Source organism: Neoarius graeffei, chromosome 23 (genome assembly GCF_027579695.1).
Source record: "Neoarius graeffei isolate fNeoGra1 chromosome 23, fNeoGra1.pri, whole genome shotgun sequence".
NCBI classification, from domain to species: domain Eukaryota; kingdom Metazoa; phylum Chordata; class Actinopteri; order Siluriformes; family Ariidae; genus Neoarius; species Neoarius graeffei.
The window spans coordinates 16,084,759-16,111,507 of NC_083591.1; the positions used below are offsets into that span (position 1 = coordinate 16,084,759).

Consider the following 26,749-nt stretch of genomic DNA (forward strand, 5'->3'; position numbering starts at 1 on the left):
AAAGGGAATGAATACTTTTGCAAGACACTGTACTTATAAAGAGATCAGTGCTTAATGAGTACATACTTATTTACATGACAGACGCATAAATAAGCTCAAAAGAACATACAAGGCTGACAAACAAACAAGAGGAAACCGATAAATAGTACATTACTCTGAATGACCAAAAAGTCTCTGATCCAACGTACTCCAACTCCAGGAGTGTGATCTCAGGTCAGCAGTGAGCACAGTGGTCCAGCTGGGTAATGTCTGTTTTTCAGCGGTGAGAGGCCATGCTGCTCCTGACCGAAGAGTTGGCTGCTCGCTCTCTCTCTTTGGCGAGCTCCATCTCAATCTTTGACTGGATCTTCTCCCAATCCACCTCCACCTACACACACATGTACACACAAGTCACGCCTGAGCACACGCTGGGCAATAATAGCAGGGTTAGGAAGGATAATTTGTGTATTCGTTCTGGGCTACTGATTACCTGATTAAATCAGCAGCAGTGTGGAGGATTACCCAAACCAACTCATGTAGTCTTATACCTACATTATTCATTTGACTCCCGTTCCATTTAAAAGTGATATACAGCAACAGGAAATAAAGCGCTGGCTGAATTTCCATCTGATGAAAATCCTCCTGACCGGAGGCTGAGCCAGATTATCACCGTGTCATGTTTCACTGTTCTGTTTGACTTCCTGTCAGGAGGAGTATGTTACGTCAAATTTCTAATATCTGATGTTTTTATTCCACTCAGTAACTCAAATTAACTCGAAGTACATCCATCTTGTATTTCAGCGCTCTCGCAAATCAGTATTTTGAACACGTAGCATTCCTCAGTGGTGGCCGCGTTGAGCATTTTCTGCTAATTATTTAATTATTATCTATTACCATAACGAATTTAAGGAGGGGAAAACGAAATGAGAAATCAGATTACCCCTTCAGAGTACTGCAAGAAACGCTTGTTGGTTTCTTCTTTGCCAAAGTCTTGCAGGAACTTCTGTCTGTGAGCGAGGACGGTGTCCACATGGGTTTTGTGCTTCACTGCCAGTTCCAGAGCCCTGAGGAAACAGCTGGTGTTAGACAAAAACTCTCTCTCTTTCACAGAGCGAGAGAGAGAGAGAGAGAGAAACATTTTGACCCAGGATCTAACCTGTCCCAGTTAAAGAGATCAATATGGATCTGAATGGCCTGGTACACAAGTCCTGTTTGTAGTAATGTAGCTTCAGCCTCATGTACTTGTCCACTGAAGAGTAATATATGAGCCAGGGAAGATTCCTTAGAGGGCAAATCCTTTATAAATTTTATATACTGCACTTTATCCACCTATAGAGTCCAGAGACAACACACACACACACACACAGAAACAGAGGGTCCTTTCATTTTAAAAGACATGCAGATAAGAGGAGAGCATTCCACCATAAATGTTCACTTTTCTGAGCATTACATTATAAATTACTGTATGCTCACCTCTCTGATGGCCGCATAAGCTGTCTCAGCTGTGTTAAGCTCTCTGTTAGCCATGGCCATGCCAGCCAGACACGCCCACAGGGCCTGATCCTGGAAGGAAAAAAATTTTTAAAAACCCAGCACATCTTGGTATCTTCTTAACTTTTCCCTCTGTAGTTAACATGCATGCAACTAACAGATGGAGATGCCCATCTGTCCATGGTATAAATGAAACCTAATAAAAGTAGAGGTATTGGAAAACCAGTTGGATGTTGCTGTAGCTGAATATTGGGACCAGAGCATCAAGGACGTAGGAGCTCATCTGGCCTCCCATCAAAACAACCATGACGACCAAACCATCAAACAGAACTGAAATGTGATGATGTGAGAGAGGACTGACCTCCACGACAAATTATTTACAACAGGAAAATCAACAAAGGACTAAATTTTGTTCCCCAGAGCGAAGATTGACCCAAAACATCAATCAGAACTGAATTTGCACGATAAATGAGAGAGACAATTCTAGTCCATAGAAAATGTGCTAAGCTGACCTAATTACTCATTTGTTAGCAAAAAAATGATAATACAATGACCAAGTGTTGTACAGAAGGTCTAGTTCTTTCAAATGAAACAGTCAGAACTGAAATCCACTGAAAATTGAGAGAGGAGATACGATTTAACTGAAAATAAACAAAGTTGTAAACAAATTGTTCACAACAGGAAAAGCAACAAACAAACGACCAAGCTCATGATTTCTCAAAATCATGAGAAGATCGACCAAAAACATCGATCATGACTGGAATCGGGTGAGAAATGAGAGGAGATAAAATTCCAGTGAGAGGCCTGGAAAATGCGTTAATTTGGCCGAATTAGTAACTCGTTAGAAAAAATTTGACAAAACAACAACCAAGTTTTGTGCAGAGTGGTGAGTTCTTTCAAACAAAACAATTGAAACGGAAATCCATAGAGAATTGATGGAGGAAATACGATTTAACTGAATTGTGGACGACGGACGCCACACCATGGCAACAGCTCATCAGCCTTATGGCCACATGAGCTAAGTATTCTGTGGGACGAACTCGCAGACTAAAGGATGTCTCAGAAATAAATGTTCCAAAAGCAAATATTGTTGAAAAGTGGAATAAAGTTCATGCTTTGTTTGCATTACGCTTCAATGCAACAGTAAAAATGAAGCAAAATGGTACAGATAGGATAGGATAGGATAGGATCAATCCCAAAAACCAAAGCACTGTAGTGGATGAAGCCTATGAGAAAGTCATGGTTGTGTTTTGTGTGAGAGAAGAGGTAAATTGTAGTTTGGAAAAAATGTAATGGGGCTCGAACATGGCACTGATGCTCAGATGATATCATGACCTGACTGAGGGATAATAAGGACAGGAAAGTCATTAGACTGGCGTCTCTGCTGGGATGGAGATGTTAATAAGCCCAGTTTGTCTCTCTGTATGAGGCTCGTTACTCTGGTGCTGGGGGCAGATCGATTAATTAACTGCAGAGATGGGGAACAGACAATACAGAAAGGACAGATCAGGGGCCTGAGAGAGAGAGAGAGAGAGAGAGAGAACTCCAACATGGCGACTAACAAACTCCAAACAAAAGCGAGCAAAAGGAATGGTGTAATCATCCACTGTCTCTGTTTAAAAAAAGAAAAACACTACAATCACCAAGCAAAACATTTCTGCACTCCTTCTCCACCATACCCGGGGCATGGAGTAGCTGCTTAATACACATTCATTCAGTGATGAAGAGAAAGTCCTATTAGTCAGTGTTTAGTCTCTGCCCAGTGGTGTGTCACTCTGGTGGCCCAGACAAACTTACACCGCTGTTCTGACACTGGACTGACTAACTATTATCCTGTCCTGGCCACCACCACCACCACCCTCTTCCTCCTCCTCCTCCCGGTTCACTCCCTCTCCGGGAAGAGCCACGCCGCTGCAGCGTTTCCCAGAAATACAGAACCCCCACATCGCTGTGTTCTTCATCACATCCCCACTGACCACCCCCAAACTCCACCTGCTCAACCGGACACTCACGAGCAGCAATATGCTCAACATATCACTTTAGACACTTTGGCATTAAACAAGGTACATCACGATATTGTCTGAGAAGTTACAGAACACATCCATTAAAAAAAAGTCACTTTTATTGCATTTTCAAGAATTATACTGGGCAAAAAATCCATAAGATCAACAGGTTTTTTTTTAAAACAACTGTAGGATATAAATAAGCAAGTAAACATGCATGCTGGTAGGAAAGCAAGCAAATGAGCAAGTAAGCAAGCAAGCAAGCAAATATATAAGCAAGTAAACAAGCAAACAAAGAAGCAACCGAGTTAGTAAGAAAGTAAGCAGGCAAATAAATTAAATTCAGAAAGCAAGTAAACAAGTGAATAAGTGAGCAAGCAAACAGATAAACAAGCCATCAAGATTCATTAAGCAAGTAAACAAAGTGCACAATCAAAAAAGTAAGCAAGCAAATAAAGTGAGTAAGAAAGTATGGATATAAGTAAGTAGCAAGTAAGTGACAATCAAGTGAACTTGTTTTAAATATAGGCATATAAGATTATTATATTATCCCTATTTCTAGACATTTTCTTTTTGTAAATTCCAGCTTGAATTGTTCCACTTCATATTATTCATTTCAATCAATTATGTTTATAAAGGAACGACATTTTCTATTACTAGAAAAAGACCATTTCAAGATTGAATATACGAAAAAAAAAATCCAGATATGCAGTACTGTCCAAAAGTCTTGGCGCCCTATTTTTTTTCCATACAAACTTTGTTACCGATTTCTATTTTATGACTTCTACATTATCGAGTCAAAACATGACAAAAACATTTTAGAGTTCCAAACATTCATTTTCCAGCACAAAATTAAATGTTACCAAAAAAACCCAAAAAACAACAACTAAAAAAATGTTTGTACCTGAGCAGCGTATTACATATTACTCTATCCACATATCACTCTATTCACTGGATATGAGCAATTGTGCGCTCTGATTGGCTACCCTACTACTAGAATATCAGCTCATATACCGTGAGTAAAGAAAAACAAAATGGCGGAGCGTGTTGCTGAACCAACCGAGGATGAAATAAAAACTCTACTTGAAAACAACCCCCCCAAAAACACACAAAAAAAGCAACAAAATATGGAATAAAAGTAAGAATGCGTCTTTTTTTATTTTTCAAGAATTATTATTATAGTATTTTCCACAAATCGCAACTGTCATTTCGCCGGTTTGTTTACATTCTCTATCTTTCAGCGTTAAAATTTCTTGAATTTTGAAAATTTTTATTTATCGAATTTGCAAAACATAAAAATAAAAAGCTCCATTGCTCACCTCGTCGGCTGTCAGCTCATATACGACTTGATTTCGTGCAATAACTGTTAAAGAGCCCACTTTTCAGATTAAAAAAGAAAACATAATGAAGGCTACTGGGTTTTGGTGCAAAATTAAGAAGCAAATGTGACAGTGAAAGTGTCCAGAAGAACTGTGGTTGGTTCTGCAAGATGCTCAGTAAAACCTACAGCTCATTTCCTTATAAAACTGCACTCACTGTACCTGAGACTACTTTTTTTTTTTAACGCAAAAGGTCGTCTCACACCAAATATTGACTTTGTTTCATTTATTATGGCTTACGCTTATTGTTTATAGTATTTTTTTAATGTTGAAACATTTCATTTCCATTTTTGTAGCCATTTTTGGTCTACAGCATTTCATTACATGTGCCTAAGACTTTTACACAGTACTGTAGATTTAATAATTATGTAGAACTTTACACACACTATTATTTAATACAAAAAATTTTACAGAGTAAAGAAAAAAAAACCTATGCAACCAAGTATATAATTGTTACATACTAATAATAAAACAGAAACAGGGGGCGTCATGGCTCAGGTGGCTAAGGCGCCATACCATAAATCCGGGGACCCGGGTTCGATTCCGACCCGAGGTCATTTCCCGATCCCTCCCAGTCTCTCTCTCCCGCTCATTTCCTGTCCTGTCTCTACACTGTCCTATCCAATAAAGGTGAAAAAAGTCCAAAAAAAAAACTTTAAATAAATAAAACAGAAACAAATCATAAATCACATAGTGATACAGTACAGTATGTGTTTGTCATATTCATTACAAGATCAGCGGCTTAGAGCAGATCAACGGGTGTCATTACTTATCTACTGATGGTCCGGGTAGCCAGGGGAACATTTCATGTGCAAACTATAGCAACAGAACAGATAGTGTAAGTGCTAACAGTTGTGTAATGCCATACTGGGACTCCCTTCAGGGTCTGTGGTTAAAGCGTTAGAACGCTGGGAGGGTGAGGAGTGAGCGAGCGCACAGCCGGCTGCTGTGTGCATTAATTGCTGGGTGGAGGTTGGCTGTGTACGGTAAATGGTGACACACGGACTAATTAGACACTAATTCAAACCACGCTGGCATTACCTCACAAACCCACTGGACCGTCAGGCAATCCAGTGTGGACGCCCCATCTGCCCAAGGCTCATACACACACCCAATTAAAACTGCACAAACATCAGCCAACAACAAAAGTAATAAACACAGCATACAATGTTTTTTTCTTTCTTTTTTAAGGAGCAGGACTTAGTGGAGCGTTTCGTGCAAATCCAGAGAACTGGTACAGAGAGCAAACTCGGACATTTATCACAGCCCTACTATCTGATCTTTGTTTAAATTTATAGGTCAGCAAGAAGGAAAGAGAAAAACAAACAAACAAGAAGATTCAACAGATCTAAGAAACCTAGACAGAAAAAAGACATGAATTCACGGGCGATTGCTCTAAGACAACGAGGGAGGCTCAGCCTCCTCTAAAAATGACAAACATTGTGTACGATGAATTGCGCTAGGCTTATGTTATAGCCGACCTTATAACATTGCTATTTCAGATCCAGAATCATAGAAATATGTGCTCAACCCAACTACAGTGAGAAATCATTCCGTTATAACTTTCCCCAGTTCGCCTAATGTGTGCGTGAGTTTTTCCCCCTCGTGACAGCGCGATGCAGCCCAGCCTCAGTGGATTGGGAGCTATGTGCTTGTCAATCTCAAAATGCAAGACGATTATTGGACAAATACTGCGAAAATGCTCGCCCACAGAGTCTCACGGACTCCCAGCCTCAGTGGACTTCAATGGCATTTGGGAGCGATGCGCTTTTCAATCTCAAAATGCAAGACAGTTATTGGACAAATACTGCGAAAATGCCCGCCCACGGACTCCGAGCCTCACATGGGAGGGACATGGCAGTTTCCGCGAGGAGACTGGTGATTGGTGAAAGCGGCTGGATATTTTCTTTGATTGACAGCTCGTTTCAACTATAGACAGGCAGCGGTACAGTGTTGCCAGATTGGGCAGTTTTAAGTGCATTTTGGTGGGTTTTGAACATATTTTGGGCTGGATAACGTCAGCAGTATCTGGCAACATCAGTTCAGTCCCATGGGATTCGCAAGTGCTGTGGTGTATTGTAAGAGATCGGCTTACATTTTGAGTTCATTCATTACATACGGTTTCTACCAGCTTTTTTAGTTTGTATATATTTTCATTGTAAATAAAGTGTAAATATAGTGTAAGTTTGCTATCTTAGTTCCAGAAGTTTCATTTATTTGAGTGACTGAACTTGAACTTGAGGGGGCTAGTCAGCTAGCAAGAAAGCTGCGCACGGATGCCGAGCATTGCTGATTTAATTTTGGCGAAGCCATTTGCCAGTCTTCCTTTCGAGGAAAAATTTAAAATTAAAGAGGAGGGTAAACCAACGCCTCAAATTGACTTGGTGAAAAAGGTAGGGAATAATACTCGTTCCTTTCAGCTCTCCTGGTACGAGAAAGTGAATTGGCTAACAGCAAGTGACCCACATCAACAACAGTAAATAGGCTACTTTAGTAATATGTCATGGATGGACCAAAAATATAGAATCTATTTAAAATGTTTATGCTGAGTATATTATATTGGAATATATGTTTTTCTGGATATGAATTAAACACAGCTACAATTTGGAAAACATTTTTAAACAAAAACACAGCCGAGGTCAATTTTTAAACAACATGCCACAATTTTAAAATATAAAATGTTAAAATATACCCCCCCCTCAACACCACCATCATGTATATTGGACAGTAGGCTAATGGGCCAAAAGAACCTGTTATTTCACAGTTTCTGACCCTGCCAACAATCAGCCAGATTAGAGGCAAGAGTATGGGCAAAACTGATGTGTTTTTTCTTTTAAAATCTGGAAATATCGTAACCGACCAGCCTCCCCTGTTTGAAAGACTACCAGCCGCCACTGCATGAATTATAGGGAAATAATAAAACAAGTGAAAGACAGAAAGGAGAGAAGAGAGGTCATAACTCATTTTTTTTCTCTGCACTCTCTCAGTATTTTCAAAGAACTATTGATCTAATGTTTAGTAATCAGTACTACTGCCTTCATGAGTTAAAGCTCTGCATTCCTTGCCTCTCTACACCTGAAGCAGATGGTAAAACAGCTGCTGCTTGAAAATCATTTAAATTCAAGGTCCACGGTGCATGATGCATCCTCTGCTTACAGCATGTCGACGCTTAAAGCCCCTGAAAGGTATGTCAGCATCCAAAGGAGAGACGCCGGTTTGTCTTGTCTACTAATGGCTTGATATTGATAAGTGATCAGGATTGGTGCGCTGCAGGGATGTGCGTCTTTTAGAGGTCTTTAGACGGGTCACTTTCTCAAAACCAGCCATGCTCTCTGATTGGGAAGGATGGCATCACTGTCTCTTGTCTCTCAATCACAGTGACATTAGCCAATCATGGGTGTCTGTGAGCTCATGTACATGGAAGAGGTTATATAGCACTTTCCTTGCTGTGTATTAAGCTGCCCTGGGACGTATGAGCAGCAGTTTGAAACAAGATCAACTGTGAGCTCCTGCTCACTTACGTATCCCCCCCCCACACACTCTTGTTTATATCAGAATGCAAGCAATCGAAGGAATAGGACACTTATTATGAATGTTGACTTCAACAAATAATTAACCCTGAAACAAGTAAGTAAAGAGCAGCGTTCTCCCCAGGTATTTCAAATAGCATCCTGGTAAACTGTCATTTTGAAATAGCATTTTGCTTCTTGAAACAGCGTCAAAATCCACGCTATATGTTTTGTAAATACATTCAGTCGGTAAACAGGAAGTCAATATGTGACAGACCTGAAAATGGTACACACGGTATAGAACCCCAAGCTGAAGCTCAGTAACAAATATCAAGCAGTTATGATTTGTAGTTACTGAGAAAAGTGTTACGAAAATTTTGTAAATCCACACTATATGTTTCATAAATACATTAAGTCGGTAAATGTGCAACAGACCTGAAAACGGTATACACAGTATAGAACCCCAAGCTAAAGTTTGGTACTAAGTGGCTATGATTTGTGGTTGCTGAGAAAAAGGGTGTTTCGGACGGATGGCAATACAAACGGATGGACAGACAGAGGTGAACCAGTATCCTCCCCCCCCTTCAGAGCAGGAGTATAATAATAATAATAATAATAATAATAATAATAAAAAAAGATGTGGTTGGCTCGATTTATGTGTCTCAGAACAGGTAGGCATTAGCCTTCACCCTGCCCGGTTAGTGGGCAAATAAGAAGGTAAGCAAACAAGTAAAGAAGTAGGTAAGTACAGTGGTGCTTGAAAGTTTGTGAACCCTTTAGAATTTTCTATATTTCTGCATAAATATGACCTAAAACATCAGATTTTCACACAAGTCCTAAACGTAGATAAAGAGAACCCAGTTAAACATATGAGACAAAAATATTATACTTGGTCATTTATTTATTCAGGAAAATGATCCAATATTACATATCTATGAATGGCAAAAGTATGCGAACCTCTAGGATTAGCAGTTAATTTGAAGGTGAAATTAGAGTCAGGTGTTTTCAGTCAATGGGATGACAATCAGGTGTGAGTGGGCACCCTGTTTTATTCAAAGAACAGGGCTCTATCAAAGTCTGATCTTCACAACACATGTTTGTGGAAGTGGATCATGGCACAAACAAAGGAGATTTCTGAGGAGCTCAGAAAAAGCGTTGCTGATGCTCATCAGGCTGGAAAAGGTTACAAAACCATCTCTAAAAAGTTTGGACTCCACCGATCCACAGTCAGACAGATTGTGTACAAATGGAGGAAATTCAAGACCATTGTTACCCTCCCCAGGAGTGGTCGACCAACAAAGATCACTCTAAGAGCAAGGCGTGTAATAGTCGGCGAGGTCACAAAGGACCCCAGGGTAACTTCTAAGCAACTGAAGGCCTCTCTCACATTGGCTAATGTTAATGTTCATGAGTCCACCATCAGGAGAACACTGAACAGCAATGGTGTGCATGGCAGGGTTGCAAGGAGAAAGCCACTGCTCTCCAAAAAGAACATTGTTGCTCGTCTGCAGTTTTCTAAAGATCACGTGGACAAGCCAGAAGGCTACTGGAAAAATGTTTTGTGGACGGATGAGACCAAAATAGAACTTTTTGGTTTAAATGAGAAGCGTCATGTTTGGAGAAAGGAAAACACTGCATTCTAGCATAAGAACCTTATCCCATCTGTGAAACATGGTGGTGGTAGTATCATGGTTTGGGCCTATTTTGCTGCATCTGGGCCAGGACGGCTTGCCATCATTGATGGAACAATGAATTCTGAATTATACCAGCGAATTCTAAAGGAAAATGTCAGGACATCTGTCCATGAACTGAATCTCAAGAGAAGGTGGGTCATGCAGCAAGACAACGACCCTAAGCACACAAGTCGTTCTACCAAAGAATGGTTAAAGAAGAATAAAGTTAATGTTTTGGAATGGCCAAGTCAAAGTCCTGACCTTAATCCAATCGAAATGTTGTGGAAGGACCTGAAGCGAGCAGTTCATGTGAGGAAATCCACCAACATCCCAGAGTTGAAGCTGTTCTGTACGGAGGAATGGGCTAAAATTCCTCCAAGCCGGTGTGCAGGACTGATCAACAGTTACCGGAAACGTTTAGTTGTAGTTATTGCTGCACAAGGGGGTCACACCAGATACTGAAAGCAAAGGTTCACATACTTTTGCCACTCACAGATATATAATATTGGATCATTTTCCTCAATAAATAAATGACCAAGTATAATATTTTTGTCTCATTTGTTTAACTGGGTTCTCTTTATCTACTTTTAGGACTTGTGTGAAAATCTGATGATGTTTTAGGTCATATTTATGCAGAAATATAGAAAATTCTAAAGGGTTCACAAACTTTCAAGCACCACTGTAAGTCATAAAGTAGGTAGGTAAGCATGCAAGTACATAACTAAGCAAGCAAAAATGGAAGGAAGCAAGTATGTAAGTAAGAAGGTGAGTCCATAAGCAAGTTTGTAAATAACTGATTAAGTAATTAACTATTCAAATTAAGGAAGGAAGGAAGGAAATAAGCAAGTAGTAAGTAAGAAGGTAGGTAAGCATGTTAGTATGTAACTAACAAAATAGGTAATTAATTTATTTGATTTATCACATGTCTGTCGAGGTTCTCAGTCATCCAGGTCATCGTAAACCATAGGTGCTGAAGAAGGCAACTGGACTTGCTTGACTTGATGGAAGCAACTCCAGTTGCCTTCTTTAGCACCTATGATTTGTCATATAGTTTGTGACAGGGAAAGAAGACAGAGCAAAGCCCCAATTGATTTTCAACCCCCTCTGGCATAGATTTTTACACCAGATGCCCTTCCTGATGCAACCCTCCCCAATTTTTCCAGGCTTGGGACCAGCACGAACTATTGTGTGCACGAACTATTGGCTTGTGTGAACCCAGTAGCTGGGTATTTTTACCTAATCTGCATGTCTCTGAACTGTGGGGGAAACCAGAGCACCCGGAGGAAACTTACGCAGACACGGGGAGAACATGTTAAATTCCACACAGAAAGGCCCTCGTTGGCCATGGGGTTCAAACCCAGAATCCCCTGGCTGTGAGGCAACAGTGCTAACCACTGCACCACTGTGCCGTCCTAATAGAGTTAAGTAAGCAAGTAAGTAAATTAGTAGGTAAGTGCACAAGCAAGCAAGGAAGAAAAGAAGGAAGCAAGTAAGTAAGACAGTAGGCAAGTAATTAACTATGTACAGTCGTGCTTGAAAGTTTGTGAACCTTTTAGAATTTTCTATATTTCTGCATAAATATGACCTAAAACATCATTGGATTTTCACACAAGTTCTAAGAGTAGATAAAGAGAACCCAGTTAAACAAATGAGACAAAAATATTATACTTGGTCATTTATTTATTGAGGAAAATGATCCAATATTACATATCTGTGAGTGGCAAAAGTATGTGAACCTCTAGGATTAGCAGTTAATTTGAAGGTGAAATTAGAGTCAGGTGTTTTCAATCAATGGGATGACAATCAGGTGTGAGTGGGCACCCTGTTTTATTTAAAGAACAGGGATCTATCAAAGTCTGATCTTCACAACACATGTTTGTGGAAGTGTATCATGGCACAAACAAAGGAGATTTCTGAGGACCTCAGAAAAAGCATTGTTGATGCTCATCAGGCTGGAAAAGGTTACAAAACCATCTCTAAAGAGTTTGGACTCCACCAATCCACAGTCAGACAGATTGCGTACAAATGGAGGAAATTCAAGACCATTGTTACCCTCCCCAGGAGTGGTCGACCAACAAAGATCACTCCAAGAGCAAGGTGTGCAATAGTCAGCGAGGTCACAAAGGACCCGGGGTAGCTTCTAAGCAACTGAAGGCCTCTCTCACATTGGCTAATGTTAATGTTCATGAGTCCACCATCAGGAGAACACTGAACAACAATGGTATGCATGGTAGGGCTGCAAGGAGAAAGCCACTGCTCTCCAAAAAGAACATTGCTGCTTGTCTACAGTCTGCTAAAGATCACGTGTACAAGACAGAAGGCTATTGGAAAAATGTTTTGTGGACAGATGAGACCAAAATAGAACTTTTTGGTTTAAATGAGAAGCGTTATGTTTGGAGAAAGGAAAACACTGCATTCCAGCATAAGAACCTTATCCCATCTGTGAAACATGGTGGTGGTAGTATCATGGTTTGGGCCTGTTTTGCTGCATCTGGGTCAGGACGGCTTGCCATCATTGATGGAACAATGAATTCTGAATTATACCAGCGAATTCTAAAGGAAAATGTCAGGACATCTGTCCATGAACTGAATCTCAAGAGAAGGTGGGTGCAGCAAGACAACGACCCTAAGCACACAAGTTGTTCTACCAAAGAATGGTTAAAGAAGAATAAAGTTAATGTTTTGGAATGGCCAAGTCAAAGTCCTGACCTTAATCCAATCGAAATGTTGTGGAAGGACCTGAAGTGAGCAGTTCATGTGAGGAAACCCACCAACATCCCAGAGTTGAAGCTGTTCTGTATGGAGGAATAGGCTAAAATTCCTCCAAGCCGGTGTGCAGGACTGATCAACAGTTACCAGAAATGTTTAGTTGCAGTTATTGCTGCACAAGAGGGTCACACTAGATACTGAAAGCAAAGGTTCACATACTTTTGCCACTCACAGATATGTAATATTGGCTCATTTTCCTCAATAAATAAATGACCAAGTATAATATTTTTGTCTCATTTGTTTAACTGGGTTCTCTTTATCTACTTTTAGGACTTGTGTGAAAATCTGATGATGTTTTAGGTCATATTTATGCAGAAATATAGAAAATTCTAAAGAGTTCACAAACTTTCAAGCACCACTGTAGGTAAAGAAGTCTACCAAATGGCTGTATGATGTGTACAGTGTGTGTGTTGTAGTGTCTGTGTTTGTCACTCTCGCTCTCGGCCACACCACTGGCTAGTAGCAATGCTGTGAACTGTGGAGCCGAGTGCGTAAGCCTTCACCACCAGTTATAGCCTCTCATACAGTAAGACCTATGTGCCCCAGATATGGGATCCTCCCCGAGGTGGTAGATGGTAACCGGGTACCCTGCGGACCCAGGCAGAAGCACAAGATCTCGGAGGTGACTAGGCCCCTAAATCTACGGCACTCATGGCCCACCAGCATGTGAATATTCCTTGATGCCTACAAACCTAGTCCCCAGCTATGGGTCAAATAGCTCCACTGCCTTGTGGATGACTTTGGTTAGCCAAAGGCTTAGAGAGAACACCCAGAAGGAAATCCGGGTAGATGCAACTCGTTAGCAGGGTAAATGCAATCATCTACAGGAGGGACAACCCAGAGAGAAAACCTGGTCCACCGGAGGGGAGGTTGGGCACAGGGTTAACAGCCCTGTCCTGTAAAAAACAAGGTGTTATAGAAACCAGGTAAAAAAGGAAAGAAGGAAGGAAATAAACAATAAGTAATCATGCAAGTAAGTAGGTAAGCAAGTAAGTATACAGGTAAATAATAATAATAAGAAGCCACCAAGCCAAGAAGCCTTTGTCACACGTACACTCAAGCACACACACATACCCAGAGCAGTGGGCTGCTATGCTACAGCACCCGGGGAGCAGTTAGGGGTTAAGGTGCCTTGCTCAAGGGCACTTCAGCACAACCTTCAGGCCATGGCTGCCCCATGTTAACCTAACCTGCATGTCTTTGGACTGTGGAGGAAATCGGAGCACCTGGAGGAAACCCACGCAGACACGGGGAGAACATGCAAACTCCACACAGAAAAGCCCCTGTCAGCCGCTGGGCCTGAACCCAGAACCTTCTTGCCATGAGGCGACAGTGCTAACCACTACACCATTGTGCTGCCCTTAAGCAAACTACATACATAGGGAAATAACCCAATGTCGGTTTTCAGCCTTGTCTCTTACATACAGAGATTTCTCCAGATTCTCTGGAGTCTTTCACAAAGCATCTTTCACAGAGCGATGAACCCATTCCCATCTTTACTTCTGAGAGACTCCACCTCTCTGGAATGCTCTTTTTTTTTTTTTTAAATACCTAATCATTTTACTGACCTGTGGCCAATTAACCAAATTAGTTTTTTGTTTTTAGCATTACACAACTTTTCCAATCCTTTGAACTTTTTTGAAACATGTTGCTAGCATTAAATTCAAAACAAGCATATATATATTTTTTAAAAACAAACAAAAAATATTAAGATGTCTTTGTACTATTTTTCAGTGAAATATAGGGTTTCCATTGTTTGCAAATCTTCACATTCTGTTTTTATTTGTTTTAGACAGTGTTCCAACTTTTCTGGAAACAGGGTTGTAAGAAAAGTTGCATAAATAGGACAAGAGAAAAGGAAATCCTTAGTAGAAAAGAGAAAGAAAATGAAGTAGTTATTTAATAAGCAAGAAGGGGGAGAAACATGGAAAGAACCATGAAATTATTCCTTCAACACTTTTTCAAAAATAAAAAAATAACGAGTAAATAAATAAGTGAGCATGCGAGTAAGAAAGTAAGAGGGATAATAGGATAAGATCTGGTGACCCCAATGGATGCAGTTTTCATGATCGTTTCGTCTGGAAAATCATTTGTTCAGACACCACGGACAGAAGTGCAGGTCCATGATACACATTGTTCTGTAAGGCCCTGGTCACACTACAGTTCGTGATAGGTTTGCGAATACTTGGTGATGTAAAATTGGTAGCATTGCCACCAATCGTGCAATACATGGCGATTGTTCTCTAAGCTACGTGAGTTGTTTTTTGGTGTGTCTTCACCTTGTGAGTGGCCAAAAACATTGCAAAAGAAATCAATGTGTGCATTGAAATTTGGTGGCGATGTTTGTGTCAGCAAACTAAGTGGCTGGATGGGTTTGAGAATATTTCCTGAAGCTCAGGGAACCTTCTTCGAGCCTCTTGAGATGTACTGTATTTGTCTTGAATCCATGTCCCCGATGCTCGCGGGAACCTCATCAACACAGTAGCTCGGCATAGTCTAACCTTCACCGAGATTTTAAAAGTGCATTTACATTCGGAGATCCTTTGGCGCACGTTGTCCGCACACTTAGGACCCATTCGTGATGGGAAACACCTGATGCTGATTTGAGCGCAATCAGCATGCGCATATAAGGACGCTGTTTTCACAGAGACTTTGTGAAGTATTCAGTCAGGTATGCGGCCGTAGATGGATCTAAGTGCAGGAAGAGTGTTTATTAGCAGCCGTGATATTTACAAAAACAAAACTGAAAGCAGAGTCATAAACATGGCTAGAAACAAATGTGACCGTGATAATGATAATACTTCACAAAGCCTCTGTGTCCTTATACCGTATGTGCGTGCTGATTACGCTCAAATCAGTATCAGGTGTTTCCCATAATGACTGGGTCCTGTGAGCGAGCATGGCCACTCGAGCATGCAAAAGTGTGGCAGTCAAGTGTTCACCTGCTGTGTGACCACAGCTTTTAGCTCACCTGTATATCGCCATGCATCGCCACCAAAATGCCTCATTTTCATTGATAACCCATCGCAAAGCATTGGCAGTTGTAGTGTAACTGTAGCTTTCGATAACAATAAAATCAAATCACAGAAAGTACCAGGATATTGGTCAAATATCAGAAGTAGGAGCATTCCCTCTCTCCATAAAGTACTGCTTCGGGCAATGTGACAAGTGGCACAAAGCAGCTCGAAAAAAGTACTGCTCGGATGGGGTTAAGATTTCTGGCTAGTTAGTCTGTAATGACAGATTTACAAGGGATAAGTGATATCTGTATAAATCAGAGATGGGAGTGTTTTCATGATAATTTGAAACTTCTCTGTGGACTACATACACATCAATTTTGATACAAACTGATTGTTTTGACCTTTATTATAAGTACTTGAAAAGTAGTTGGTCACATGATCACAAAACTGTGTATTAAAAAAAACCCTTGAGAAGTGTTGCTTCTCTGACATGTCCTTTAAACTTCTATATTGTCTTGTTTTGTGTTGGCCAACACTTGGTTTTGTTTTAGTTTTGGCAGGAGATGATAGCCACTTCCCGGAGTGTCTTTATTCTGAAGAAAAAGTGCAAAACCTCCTTCTCCCACAGGATAGAACACGCTGTATATTACTTGGGATTATTTCTACTGGCCATTTTGTAGGGTGTAAAACGTGGAATATGGACATGATGAATTTGGATGGGACTAAAATCCCAGAGATACTGGACAGGGTCTGAAAAAACAAAACGCTTGATATGTACAAATATGAAGCAGCTCATTTACACACTGTTGACTCCCACACTTCTACTCCTCTAGCTCACGCACACCCACACAGAGAGAGAGAGAGAGAGAGAGAGAGAGAGAGACTTTCTCTGTGCATGCATAGACCTGTATATGTGTGTGTGTGTGTGTGTGTGTGTGTGTGAGAGAGAGAGAGAATCCCAGTGTAAGGTCTAATTTACACGGGACTTTCCCAGGCTCGGGAAAGCTCAGCCATGTGTCCAGTGTCCGGCTTGTCTCCCTTTACAGCTCACAATGTGCAAGCAATTTAAGTCTATACTAATGGAACAATTAATTTGAAATCATTAGCCCCAGGCCATGTTAAAACCATTCCCCTTGATCTGTATATTTCACTCTGGGTCATATCACTCTCTCCGTAACTACTGTATACAGAGCGAGAGCTGACTGTGCGCCGCTTTCCCACCACAAGATGGACAGGCTATATCCGTGCTGCAGCCTGTAATGTTTTGTCTTCTCATTATCGTCTTTTTCTCAAGCACTACTGTGTTTTATCAAACTGTCAGTAAAGAAAATAAGTAACATAGCTATTTAAACAGGACCCAGGAGGCATGTTACACTCATATGCACTTCTGTTTATATTATAGACTGCTATAGAAAACACTGATACCATTTCATCTAATTACATCATTCACGATAGCACCATTCTGTACTGATGCAAAGGGAAAGAAAGAAAGAAAGAAAGAAAGAAAGAAAGAAAGAAAGAAAGAAAGAAAGAAAGAAAGAAAGAAAGAAAGAAAGCTGTAATACTCATTGTATTATAAAATGTTATATAAAATACTGATGACAGAAAGAAAGAAAGAAAGAAAGAAAGAAAGAAAGAAAGAAAGAAAGAAAGAAAGAAAGAGAAAATAAGTTCATTGTATTATAAACTGTTACATAAAATACTGATTAAAGAAAGAAAGAAAGAAAGAAAGAAAGAAAGAAAGAAAGAAAGAAAGAAAGTTGTAATACTCATTGTATTATAAACTGTTATATAAAATACTGATGACAGAAAGAAAGAAAGAAAGAAAGAAAGAAAGAAAGAAAGAAAGAAAGAAAGAAAGAAAGAAAGAAAGAACAGGAAAGAAAGTAAGAAAATAAATTCATTGTATTATAAACTGTTACAGAAAATACTGATGAAAGAAAGAAAAAGAAAGAAAGAAAGAAAGAAAGAAAGAAAGAAAGAACAGGAAAGAAAGAAAATAAGTTCATTGTATTATAAACTGTTACACAAAATACTGATGAAAGAAAGAAAGAAAGAAAGAAAGAAAGAAAGAAAGAAAGAAAGAAAGAAAGAAAGAAAGAAAGAGAAAATAAGTTCATTGTATTATAAACTGTTACAGAAAATACTGATGAAAGAAAGAAAGAACAGGAAAGAAAGTAAGAAAATAAGTTCATTGTATTATAAACTGTTACAGAAAATACTGAAGAAAGAAAGAAAGAAAGAAAGAAAGAAAGAAAGAAAGAAAGAAAGAAAGAAAGAAAGAAAGAAAGAGAAAATAAGTTCATTGTATTATAAACTGTTACAGAAAATACTGATGAAAGAAAGAAAGAACAGGAAAGAAAGTAAGAAAATAAGTTCATTGTATTATAAACTGTTACAGAAAATACTGAAGAAAGAAAGAAAGAAAGAAAGAAAGAAAGAAAGAAAGAAAGAAAGAAAGAAAGAAAGAAAGAGAAAATAAGTTCATTGTATTATAAACTGTTACAGAAAATACTGATGAAAGAAAGAAAGAACAGGAAAGAAAGTAAGAAAATAAGTTCATTGTATTATAAACTGTTACAGAAAATACTGAAGAAAGAAAGAAAGAAAGAAAGAAAGAAAGAAAGAAAGAAAGAAAGAAAGAAAGAAAGAAAGAAAGAACGAACAAGGGAAAGTAAGTTAATTGTATTATAAACTGTTATAGAAAATATTGATGAAAGAAAGAAAGAAAGAAAGAAAGAAAGAAAGAAAGAAAGAAAGAAAGAAAGAAAGAAAGAACAGGAAAGAAAGAACAGGAAAGAAAGTAAGAAAATAAATTCATTGTATTATAAACTGTTACAGAAAATACTGATGAAAGAAAGAAAAAGAAAGAAAGAAAGAAAGAAAGAAAGAAAGAAAGAAAGAAAGAAAGAAAGAAAGAAAGAAAGAAAGAACAGGAAAGAAAGTAAGAAAATAAGTTCATTGTATTATAAACTGTTACACAAAATACTGATGAAAGAAAGAAAGAAAGAAAGAAAGAAAGAAAGAAAGAAAGAAAGAAAGAAAGAAAGAAAGAGAAAATAAGTTCATTGTATTATAAACTGTTACAGAAAATACTGATGAAAGAAAGAAAGAACAGGAAAGAAAGTAAGAAAATAAGTTCATTGTATTATAAACTGTTACAGAAAATACTGAAGAAAGAAAGAAAGAAAGAAAGAAAGAAAGAAAGAAAGAAAGAAAGAACGAACAAGGGAAAGTAAGTTCATTGTATTATAAACTGTTATAGAAAATATTGATGAAAGAAAGAAAGAAAGAAAGAAAGAAAGAAAGAAAGAAAGAAAGAAAAAGAAAGAAAGAAAGAAAGAAAGAAAGAAAGAAAGAAAGAAAAAGAAAGAAAGAAAAGTTTGAGATATAAACGTTGCCTGTTTATGTCTTTATGTTTGAAGATGTTGCCACTGGCTGGGAAGATTTCATGCAACAAACATCAATCTTGGTGAAGGTGAAAAAGTTTCCTAAAGTTCTCAGGGACGACATTATGAAAGAACACTCGAATGGAGAAAGCTACAGAGCTATAGCAAAGACCTGAAACATCCCGGTCACTACAATTATTCCAATAATATACAAGTGGAACGTTCACAGAACCACAACTTACCCACCCCCCACCCCCCAGGTGCGCCATGCAAGATTTCACAATGCGCTCTCAGGAAGAGAAACCAGCAGCCACTCGAAAAGAGCTGCAGGATGACCTGAAAGCAGCACAGAGTTACACAGCAAACTGCACTGTCATCATCATCTCTGTTCCTACAGCCAACACAAATCAGAGATGTAAAAGATAATCAGAACTGTTATAGAACTATGGTGAGATGAAACAAAACTGGAACTCTGGCAATAATACATTTGGTCATGTTTGAGAAAGAAGAGTTGTGCGTCTGATCCCAAGAGCACCATATGGCCAGTGGGAACATCATGGTATGGGGATACCATGATGTTTTCTTTAAACTGTACTGAAGCTTTACATATCATAAAAGGAAACATGAATGGATGTACCATTCCACATTAGAGGAGAATTTAATCTCTTTGCCATGAAACTGACTCTAGGGAGGAGATGGGCAATTTGACAAGACAACAACCCCAAATGTACAGAAAGAATAACTCTAGAAGGCCTTGCCTGATCTAGCCAATCTGAAACCTTGAGTTGAATCCCATTGGGAATTTATGGAGGAGTATGAAATTGTGAACCCATCACAGGGAGACACCTGTAACACTGGGGAATTGAACAGGATTTGCCAAGAGGAAGTGCAACCGATTAAAACAGGCGTCTTTGTACCTTGGCGAAGCGGCACAGATGGAGGGCCTCCTCCCAGCGAGCGGAGCCTGTGTACTCATGCAGCATGGTGGGGTAGGGAGGCACGCCGCTGTACACCAGCGAGCCATCAGCTCGCCTCACCGTCACTTGTGTGCCCGTGTAGTTCAGGATATGTGGAGCACTGCTGAAGTCACTGCAGGAGAAACGGGCACATGGTCACTTCATGAAAGAAGATAATATATAAAGCTGAAAGTGAATGCTCACACTTACAGTTGTGGTCAGAAGTTTACATACAGTGACATGAATGTGATTTTGGATGTGAATGTCATGGCAATATTTGGGTTTTCAGTAATTTCTTTGAACTGTTCTTTTTCTGTGGCAGAATGATTGTACAGCATACATATTTAATAAAAAAAAACCACTAGAATTTGGTGCACAAATTTGAATCTTCTTTGGGTTTTCTGAAATCAACACAGGGTCAAAATTATACATACAGGGTCAAAAATTTACATACACTCACTTAGATGATTAATTCAGAGGTGCTGAAACTTCCAAAATGTCTCTTATCTTGCCAAGGCCAAGGTCTCTTAACTTCCTGTTAGTGATCATGATTGACTACAGCTGGTAGCTTCTCAGTGCCTTCATAAAAAGTTTTTTTTTTTACAGCACTCATTGGATTGACTAACACACAATACAATGTGAAAGTCCAAGGAGCTCAGTGCAGATCTGAGAAAGAGGATCGCAGATATACACAACTCCGGAACGTCTCTTGGAGCCATTTCTAAACAACTGCAAATTCCAAGATCAGTTCAAACAATTGTATGCAAGTTATTGTGAGGTGTACTCACTTTGGTACCGCAAGTTGGCCTAGTGGTTAGCATGTCCGCCTCTCGATCAGGAGATCGGGAGTTCTACTCATGGTCGGGTCATACCAAAGACCATCATAAAAATGATACCTACTGCCGTCTGGCAAGGCACGCTGCAATACAGATGCGAGTGGAGAGTCAAACTCTTGTGGTTACCAGAGGACTAGCCCCCCACTGTAACCCTAGCTATGTAATAGGCGAGAGGCCAAGGGCTACGGAAATGGAGCTCGGCGCTGCCCTTTGCACCACATGGCGTGGGAAGGACAAGTAGTAGTCATTTTACCAAGCCACTTTGCTTCAAGAAAATCCAAACTGTCACCCTCAGCTGAAAGGAAATTGGTTTGGATGGTCAGGAACAACCTGGGAACCACCATGGAAGCTGGAAGCCCTGGAAGCTCATGGATCACAGTTTACAGTTCAGATCACCATGGACTAAGAGGCTGCTATCCAAGAAATAATCCCCTGCTCCAAAATTGACACCTTCAAGCTTAACTAAAGTTTGAAGCTGACCACACGTACAAAGAAAAAGCCTTCTGTAGGATAGCTGTATGGTCAGATGAGAGAAAGATTGAGTTGTTTGGCCACAGTGACCACCATGTACAGAGGGACACTGTACCAGCTGGTGGTGGTGGTAGGGTCATCATGCTCTGGGGCTGTTTTGCTGCCAGTGGAACTGGTTCATTGCACAAAGTGGACAGAATAATGAAGGAGGAGGACTACCTCAGAATTCTTCAGCATAAACCATCAGAAACTTGAACACGACTTGGGACTTACAACAGGACAGTGAACCCAAACATGCATCAGAGCTGGTTGTGGAGGATAAAGCAGGCTAACATTAAGTTTAAAACAAGTCCTGACTTCAACCCTATTGAAAATATATGGACCGTGCTTATACGTTGAGTCCATGCCAAGAAAAAAAAAAAAATTTAATTGAACTCTACCATGAAGAGTCGTGAAATATTCAACCAGAATTCTGCCAGAAGCTTGTTCATGGTAAACAAAAATGTTTGGTCAAGGTGAATCTTGCGAAGAGACATTTTACCCGAATATTAGGTGTGCTGTATGTATATTTTTGACCCTGTACGTATAATTTTGACCCGGTGTTGATTTCAGAAAACCCAAAGAAAATGAAAACTTGTGCACCAAATTCTAGTGTTTTTTTTAATTAAAGATGTATGCTGTACATTCAGCCACAGAAAAAGAACAGTTCAAAGAAATTACTGAAAGCCCAAATATTGCCATGACATTCATATCCAAGATGACATTCATGTCACTGTATGTAAACGTCTGACCACAACTGTAGGTTATGAGTATAAAGGCATGCCTCAGCGCTCATTGTTTTTTACTCTAAACACTTCAGCGTGTGCTGATCATGCCTAGCAAGGCAGAGTTAGACCTCTAATATTTTTTTTCAGGTTTATTTCTAATTCTTTGTAGTTAACACTTTTAGTTTGGAATTTTTGGATGAGGGATATTTAACAGTTATTCCACAAAATCAAATCGTACTTGAGCTAATAGCCGACGAGGCGCGTAGCACTGAGTTGGCCATGTATGATGAAATTGAGTGGAATAACTGTTTTATTCTATTCACATTCAGTGGATTTTGACAAAACAGAGCATTTTTATTTTAATTTTTTGCAAATTCGATAAATAAAAACTTTATACAAAACATTCGACAAAATCATTTCCGCTTAGAATGTAAACAAACCGGCGAAATGACAGGAGCAATTTGTGAAAAATGCTATAATAAGAATAATTCTTGAAAAAAAAAGAAGATACATTCTTACCATCAAATACTTTTATTCCATATTGTGTTGCTTTTTTTTTGTATTTTTGGGAGTTTTGTTTTCGAGTCGAGTTTTTATTTTGTCCTTGGTTGGTTCAGCAACACGCTCCGCCATTTTGTTTTTCCCTACTCACGGTATATGAGCTGATATCCTAGTAGTAGAGTAGCCAATCAGAGTGTGCGATTGCTCATATCCAATGAATGTGGATAGAATAACAATCAAATATACCATGCACTGAGAGGCTCCGGTTGAAATTATGCATTCTCTTTGGTGATTGGTATAGTACTATTTTCTTCAGGGCTGCACACCTCAGAAAGTACTCCTATGCCAGTCACCTCAGAGAATCCATAATTTCAACCAGAGCCTCTCAGTACATGGTATATTTGATTATTATTCCAGCATCTTACTTCCAGCAGCTGTTTATCCAGAAGACGCTATAATTAAATTCTTTTCAGAAAGCTCCGCCTCCAAAACAGCTCAGAACTATCACAAACTTTTTTTTTTTCTTCATTTCTTGGCTAATCCAACTACATGCTTGAGAGTCTCAGTGTTCGGTAGTGTTAGGTAATAGCACACAAATTGTATTTACTCCCAGGATTAGACCAAGTGTGAAAACCTACACTGGTGTGCGAGTGTGAGTGTGTCTCACCTGGCATCCTTAGTGAAGAGTGTGTTGGGTAGCAGGTCCTTGTCTACAAACACTGCACTGGGGTAATACCACACCGTAAACTGGTTGTCTTGGATTCCACACAGGATGTTAGCCGAGTCATTCCAGGCCATGGTGTGAACCATCGAGCCTGCGAAAAAATTCAAGAGAGAGCGCGCGCGCGAGAGAGAGAGACAGAGAGAGGGATCAGATCATTAATAATAAAGGTCTTTCACTGCATTATGGATGTTGAAATATGATTGCAATGTGCATGAAGCATGGTGTGTATAACAACTGAAAGTTTTTACTAGATACAATATAAAATCCTATACAAGCATTAACACTAACATGCACTGAGGAATTCTGACCTGTCTCTGTATTTGCTGCATGTTATAAACAACGGTTCCACAAACATACAAAAAAGATTTAGATATAAAAGAATTGTGAACTATAAAAGCCACAAGTTGTGAAAAATATTCAAGAGCTATGTTTTTATTCTGACTCATTATTTCAAGAAATGATGTTGGTCAATCACGTGGCAGCAGCGTGATGCATAAAAGCTTCAGTTAATGTTCAGATAGGTTCCATTATATTACACCTCAGAGTGAGCATATATAATTAATAGGAAGCCATTTAGAATTTGGCCTGATTATGTGTTGGAGGTTCAAATCTTTAAATAAATAAATAAATAGTAATTAAATGTTTATTTTAATTTATTATTCTTATTGTTGTTGATGTTATGTTATGTTCATTATTATTATTATTACTATTATTGTGGTAATTATCATCATCATCATCATCATCCATCCATCCATCATCTGTAGCCGCTTATCCTGTTCTACAGGGTCGCAAGCAAGCTGGAGCCTATCCCGCCTGACTATGGGCGAAAGGCGGGGTACACCCTGGACAAGTCGCCAGGTTATCGCAGGGCTGACACAGAGACAAACAACCATTCACACTCACATTCACACCTACGGTCAATTTAGAGTCACCAGTTAACCTAACCTGTATGTCTTTGGACTGTGGGGGAAACCGGAGCACCCGGAGGAAACCCACGCGGACACGGGGAGAACATGCAAACTCCACACAGAAAGGCCCTCACCGGCCGTTGGCTCGAACCCAGGACCTTCTTGCTGTGAGGCAACAGCGCTAACCACTACACCACCGTGCCGCCCATCACCATCATCATCATTATTATTATTATTGTAATTATTCTTATTGTGGTTATTATTATTTTGTAATTATTATTATTATGGTAATTGTTATCATAATTATTCTTATTGTGGTTATTATGATTATTATTACTACTATTATTATTATTATGGTAATTGTTATTTTTATAAAGCTATATAGAAATATGAAATTGTTTTTAGAAATATAAAAAAGAAATCTGAATATCAGAATCAGAATTAGAAGCACTTTATTGCCAGGTATGTTACACACAAGAGGAATTTGACTCCGGTTCGACTTAGCTTTCATAGTACAGAAGTACGAGAGAGCAAAGTCCCGTGGCAGCTGTCTGCGGCGCCATCTTGGATGGAATATGTAAATATAAAATATTTTTAAAAATCAAAACCTATACTAATTTGAGCTTAAAAAGTAAAAAAGAGAAAATAAATAAATAAATAAATAGCTTCAAGTTATTCGCTCGGCCATTTTCTCTAGTGTAATGTCTGCATTATTAATATCTTATGTCCTTCTAATTGTTCTTGATCCTCTCAGACAGAGTAGAGCCGAGCGTAGGATTGCGAAGGAGACTTTCGCTCTCAGCCATGACACTGTACTTGCGTAGTCCTCGCCCTTTTTAACTGCTAGTAGCTCGGCAAGTCTGTTGTGGTACTTCTTACATTCCTCTGCCATTCCACCTGTTGTGCTGAATACCAGTGGCGTGAACGTACGTTGCTTGATTTCCATAACCCTGCTAGCGTACTGGCGTTTATTTTCGTTCTCGTGTTGTCGTTAGACTTGCTTAGGGCTCAGGTCTCTGTATGATTTTGTATTTCTATATAGCTTTATTGTATAGCCAAATTTTAGATTATTAATGTACCTATAAGAGATTAATACAATTATTATTATTATTATTAATCCCGCCGACAGTAGTCGGAGGGGTTATTATTTTCACCTGCGTCAGTCTGTGTGTGTGTGTATCTGTCTGTCTGTCTGTGTGTCTGCAAGATATCTCAAGAACCAATGGATCGATTTGGACCAAATTTTGTACATGTGTTGCCAATCACCCAGGAAGGAAACCATTAAATTTTGGAGGTCAAAGGTCAAGGTCATGGCAGAACTTCGAAATTTTCGCCCAATGTATTTTAATAGGGAAAAGGCGGGGTTTGCACTCGTTAGAGTGTCCCTGTCTAGTTATTATTATTATTATTATTATTATTGGGATGCCAAATGGTATGGGCATGTCCCAAGAAGTGTGGAAGAAAACGAGGAAGTAAAACTGCTGTGGGATTTTACTATTCAAACTGACCAAGTAATTCACCACTGGAAACCAGATATTGTAATTCAGAAAAAGAAGACTAGGGAGACACTCACTGTAGATACTGCTGTCCCTGGGGACAGTAAAGTCATACAGAAAGAATTAGAAAAGCGTGACAAGTACCAAGCTCTAGCTCGAGAGATTAGAAAGCTATGGAATTCAAAGACGAAAGTTGTGTCAGTAGTTGGCTGGGACGTTGGGCGCAATGTCAAACAAGCTGACAGGATTCCAGACAGGAAATGAACAATGCAAAAGTCTGCTCGCCTCAGATCGGCACAGATCCTTAGGAAGGTGTTAGAAGTCTAAGGTCTCAGGCTGAGACTTGACTGGAAGCTATTTATACAGGGATGAACCCTGTGTTTAATCCAAATAATAATAATAACAATAATAATAAAATAATAATTTCTACACTGGATATTTATGTGGGTGTTGAAATGTAAGAAATATAACTTCAAGTTAAATATCAGTCACAGGAACCATTACTATGGAAAAGATATTTGTCTCTTCTTCATTACAACGTCTTGACAGTTTTTTATGTTTAAGGGCCCGGTCCCACAACACTGATACTGTAACTATAACTATACCTATAACTCCAACTAGAGGGGTGTTCACACGGCACATATTTGCATCGATGCTGCACCGATGTATTTTGTTGCGATATATCTTACACCGGTGTAAATTTTGTGGAGCGTTCACACGTCACAAACCTGCTTACTAGAGAGAAGCTTGTTAGCACCGGTGCAGCCCCACTTGCGTTCACACAGCAGTTTTTGCGACCGTGCTATACGATAGTAATAATGCGGAAATGAAATATGCGCATGCGTGAAAATGTACTTCCTTTTCCCGGTTGTCATGGCATCACCAAGCGCCGGGAAAACAACGTGGATGAAGACACCAGTGTTGCCAGATACTGCTGA

General features: G+C 39.4%; 1 protein-coding gene across 2 annotated transcripts in view; it reads right to left on the bottom strand.

The window, feature by feature from the left end:
* ift80 (intraflagellar transport 80 homolog (Chlamydomonas)) overlaps positions 1–26,749 on the bottom strand; it is a 200,710-nt gene continuing 173,961 nt past the window's right edge. For both annotated transcript variants that reach the window (XM_060905275.1, XM_060905274.1), the window contains 6 exons: positions 23,351–23,498; positions 20,070–20,241; positions 1,453–1,542; positions 1,136–1,308; positions 920–1,043; positions 1–367 (listed from right to left, as the gene is read on the bottom strand). In XM_060905275.1, coding sequence (XP_060761258.1) covers positions 257–367; positions 920–1,043; positions 1,136–1,308; positions 1,453–1,542; positions 20,070–20,241; positions 23,351–23,498 — 818 coding nt within the window. In that variant the 3' untranslated portion in view covers positions 1–256. The remainder of the gene's footprint in view (positions 368–919; positions 1,044–1,135; positions 1,309–1,452; positions 1,543–20,069; positions 20,242–23,350; positions 23,499–26,749) is intronic.